General features: G+C 52.5%; 1 protein-coding gene across 1 annotated transcript in view; it reads right to left on the reverse strand.

The window, feature by feature from the left end:
- Positions 1-4,471, reverse strand: part of LOC108802501 (5-aminolevulinate synthase, erythroid-specific, mitochondrial-like) — an 18,884-nt gene that overhangs the window by 2,641 nt on the left and 11,772 nt on the right. The window contains exons 4-5 of the mRNA XM_018574366.1: positions 4,219-4,353; positions 2,789-3,011 (exon numbers count right to left, since the gene is read on the reverse strand). Of these exons, the coding sequence (XP_018429868.1) occupies positions 2,789-3,011; positions 4,219-4,353 (358 nt within the window). The remainder of the gene's footprint in view (positions 1-2,788; positions 3,012-4,218; positions 4,354-4,471) is intronic.

Here is a 4,471-nt window from a genome sequence, read left to right on the forward strand (position 1 = left end):
GATAGAACACGCCCGAGCTCATCACTAGTCAGGACCACTAGGCACGACGATAGAACACGCCCGAGCTCATCACTAGTCAGGACCACTAGGCACGACGATAGAACACGCCCGAGCTCATCACTAGTCAGGACCACTAGGCACGACGATAGAACACGCCCGAGCTCATCACTAGTCAGGACCACTAGGCACGGTGATAGAGGAACACGCCCGAGCTCATCACTAGTCAGGACCACTAGGCACGACGATAGAACACGCCCGAGCTCATCACTAGTCAGGACCACTAGGCACGACGATAGAACACGCCCGAGCTCATCACTAGTCAGGACCACTAGGCACGACGATAGAACACGCCCGAGCTCATCACTAGTCAGGACCACTAGGCACGACGATAGAACACGCCCGAGCTCATCACTAGTCAGGACCACTAGGCACGACGATAGAACACGCCCGAGCTCATCACTAGTCAGGACCACTAGGCACGACGATAGAACACGCCCGAGCTCATCACTAGTCAGGACCACTAGGCACGACGATAGAACACGCCCGAGCTCATCACTAGTCAGGACCACTAGGCACGACGATAGAACACGCCCGAGCTCATCACTAGTCAGGACCACTAGGCACGACGATAGAACACGCCCGAGCTCATCACTAGTCAGGACCACTAGGCACGACGATAGAACACGCCCGAGCTCATCACTAGTCAGGACCACTAGGCACGACGATAGAACACGCCCGAGCTCATCACTAGTCAGGACCACTAGGCACGACGATAGAACACGCCCGAGCTCATCACTAGTCAGGACCACTAGGCACGACGATAGAACACGCCCGAGCTCATCACTAGTCAGGACCACTAGGCACGACGATAGAACACGCCCGAGCTCATCACTAGTCAGGACCACTAGGCACGACGATAGAACACGCCCGAGCTCATCACTAGTCAGGACCACTAGGCACGACGATAGAACACGCCCGAGCTCATCACTAGTCAGGACCACTAGGCACGACGATAGAACACGCCCGAGCTCATCACTAGTCAGGACCACTAGGCACGACGATAGAACACGCCCGAGCTCATCACTAGTCAGGACCACTAGGCACGACGATAGAACACGCCCGAGCTCATCACTAGTCAGGACCACTAGGCACGACGATAGAACACGCCCGAGCTCATCACTAGTCAGGACCACTAGGCACGACGATAGAACACGCCCGAGCTCATCACTAGTCAGGACCACTAGGCACGACGATAGAACACGCCCGAGCTCATCACTAGTCAGGACCACTAGGCACGACGATAGAACACGCCCGAGCTCATCACTAGTCAGGACCACTAGGCACGACGATAGAACACGCCCGAGCTCATCACTAGTCAGGACCACTAGGCACGGTGATAGAACACGCCCGAGCTCATCACTAGTCAGGACCACTAGGCACGACGATAGAACACGCCCGAGCTCATCACTAGTCAGGACCACTAGGCACGGTGATAGAACACGCCTATATGCCTTTTAGTCCCCCTTCATGATTGAGATCGATGAAGTGGATTGAATCTATGAAATGGGTTGGCCATTGTTTAATCTCTGAAATGTCCAACAATGAGACAGAACATATGTGACTAGGGACGGGGCTGAACCTGAGCTCCTCCAAACACTGAAGTGCCTTGGGCCACCTGCCAAATCAGCTGCGGGCCGGGAAATTCCCCATCCCACATATGCAGCTGAGGCAACACTTAAAATACTTAAGCTGGCCGTACACCAGTAATACGTAGAATGAAAAAATTTGTTTTTATAATGTTCTTTCGATTTTTTAATAGTTAAAGGAGAACTATGGGGGTCAGGGCTTCTCCCCCATAGTTTCCCCAAGACCTCCTGCTTTCCAGCTCCCTAGTCAACTCCTCCCATACTCGCCTCCAGGACTTCTCTAGTGTCTCTCCCATCCTCTGGAACTCTTTACCCCCAACCTGTCCGTCTGTTTCCCACCCTGACTGTCTTTAGGCGATCCCTGAAGACTCTTCTCTTCAGGGAAGCCGATCCCACCTCAACCTAACCATTGAACCATTCATCCCCCCACAGCTCCCTCCTCCTTTATCACTAGCCCCTCCCCTTTTAGAGTGTAAGCCCTCAGGGGCGGGGCCCTCCTTACCATCCTGTCTTGAATTGCATTGTGATTGTAATGTCTTCCTTACATTGTAAAGCGCTGCGCAAACTGTTGGCGCTATATAAATCCCGTATAATAATAATAATAGTTCTCCTCAGGGTCACGGGAGGACACAAACTAGCGTCCTCCCGTCACCCTAGGCTCAGTATATAGGGAGCTACAGCTCGCGGTATACTGAGACGCCGCAGCCTGGGACTGATCCCGACATTACTGTCTGTATCCGCCCAGCTGCGTGATTGACAGCTGGCTCCGCCTATCTAGAGGCAGAGCCAGCTGTACCCGCCCCCTCCCCCGTCCGTTCCGCCAGTCAGCGCTGGAGGATCGGAGCGGAGAGGGGGGGGGGGGAATCCCTGCAGAGAGCCGTGAGTGACAGCCACCACTCTGCAGGGATAGATCGAGAAGTGAGCGAGCGACGGCATGTGTTCCCGATCGACTGAGCCGGCCCGTGACAGTCTCATTGTCACAGGTCGGCCAGAGCTATGAGGATGAGTGAAAATCACTCGCCTCATAGTTCTCCTTTAAGTACCCATAGTACATAGCAAACCTTCTATCTCATCCTGAAAGGGGCGTACCGCTGGATCACTCACCTGCAAGAGGTCTACTCCCGTGTCATGTCGGTACTCACCCAATAGCTTGCAGCACCCTAGGGTGCATGCTCATGCCCAGGTAGTCATTGCTGCACCAAACGGACACTTCCTTCTTGCTGCTCTGGAGGTCAGAGAAATCCTCAGCGAACGGGTAGGCGTCAGCCCTGCGGTTCACAGTTTTGAACACCCTGTACGTGTGGTCCTGCTTCTTCTCCTCAATCCTCCGGTCGAAGTACTCATCGTAGCCAAAGGCAGCTCCACCTGACCGGGCACAGCATGGCGTCAGCAATACACACACACACACACGATGACAACGGCAGACAACACGCATGGACTCATTGAAGCTGCGTGATAATCATTAGAACTAGTTGTGTTGGAACAATGAAAACCCATTCAGTGCATTTCTCAGGTTTATTCCTTACGGGGGGCCTTCTAATTCGCAGGCTTATGCCTCACTAGCAGTGGCGTAACAATCGCCATAGCGACCTAGGCAGCCGCGCTATGGGGACCGGGCACAGGGGGGCCCCGGCCGCCTGGGTCGCTATGGCATATCAGTGCGCTGGCCGTCACTTGTGGCTGATAGAGGAGAAGACGATGGAAGAGGAGGCGGGGCCCGCGCTGACAGGTAAGAGGTGTGCAGCCCACCTGAGGCCCCGCAGAGCCCACCATAGAGAGTCTATGGCGGGCTCTGCAGGGTCACTCTCAGGTGGGCTGTTTGGGATCTCAGGTGGGCTCTGCAAGGGGTGTAACTAGAAATCACGGGGCTCCATACAAAATGTTGCTATGGGGCCCTGTGATTTCTAGTTACGCCCCTGCTCACTAGCATTTCTCTTGTGAGCGGCAAAATTGGGGGGAGGAAGGCTGCAGAAAATATTTCAGACATCAAAGAGAAATAAATCACATAAGGACCAACTATGTGATATGACAGTTACCTGGTGTAAGGTACCACATCAAAAAATAGAAATGTCCCTTCTTTTATATTGCTACACGAAGGATATGTTTAGTTGAAGCATATCGAATAATTTAAATAACCCAATCCAATATGGCTGACTGTATACTCCTATACACATACATGACATATACACTATATTGCCAAAAGTATTGGGACGCCCCTCCCCCAACATCAGTACCTGACCTCACAAATGGTCCAACATTCCCATAGACACACTCCTAAACCTTGTGGACGCCTTCCCAGAAGAGGCGGAGCTGTTATAGCGGCAAAGAGCGGAGCCAACCCAATACTGAACCCTACGGACTAAGACTGGGATGCCATTAGAGGGCGGAGCCAACCCAATACTGAACCCTACGGACTAAGACTCGGATGCCATTAAAGTTTGTGTAAAGGCGTCCCAATACTTTTGGCAATATAGTGTATCTTAGTCATATAGTTATCTATTTCCTGCCCAATTCATGGAATCATATGAATAGTACTTTCTATTAGAACACTTTACATGCGTTGGGTGCGTACCTGTCATGTTTTCTTTGATCAGATGAGTCGGGACGAGAGGGGCCCCAGTTCCGAGGTTGACTTTTTTCACAGGCGTACCAAGGAACTTCTTCTTCAGGCTGGACTGGACTTCATACAGGAGAGAACTGAGAACATCTGGGAAGCAGAAGTGTCTCATTATTACCACCACTGGAAACCATCGCACGCCCAAGGGTTATGCTTTGCGTTAAGAGGGTCGGGTTGGGGCATGTACACGCATATATGTGCAAATCAC

This window comes from Nanorana parkeri, unplaced genomic scaffold (assembly GCF_000935625.1).
Source record: "Nanorana parkeri isolate BGI_ZX_2015 unplaced genomic scaffold, ASM93562v1 scaffold2903, whole genome shotgun sequence".
NCBI lineage: Eukaryota > Metazoa > Chordata > Amphibia > Anura > Dicroglossidae > Nanorana > Nanorana parkeri.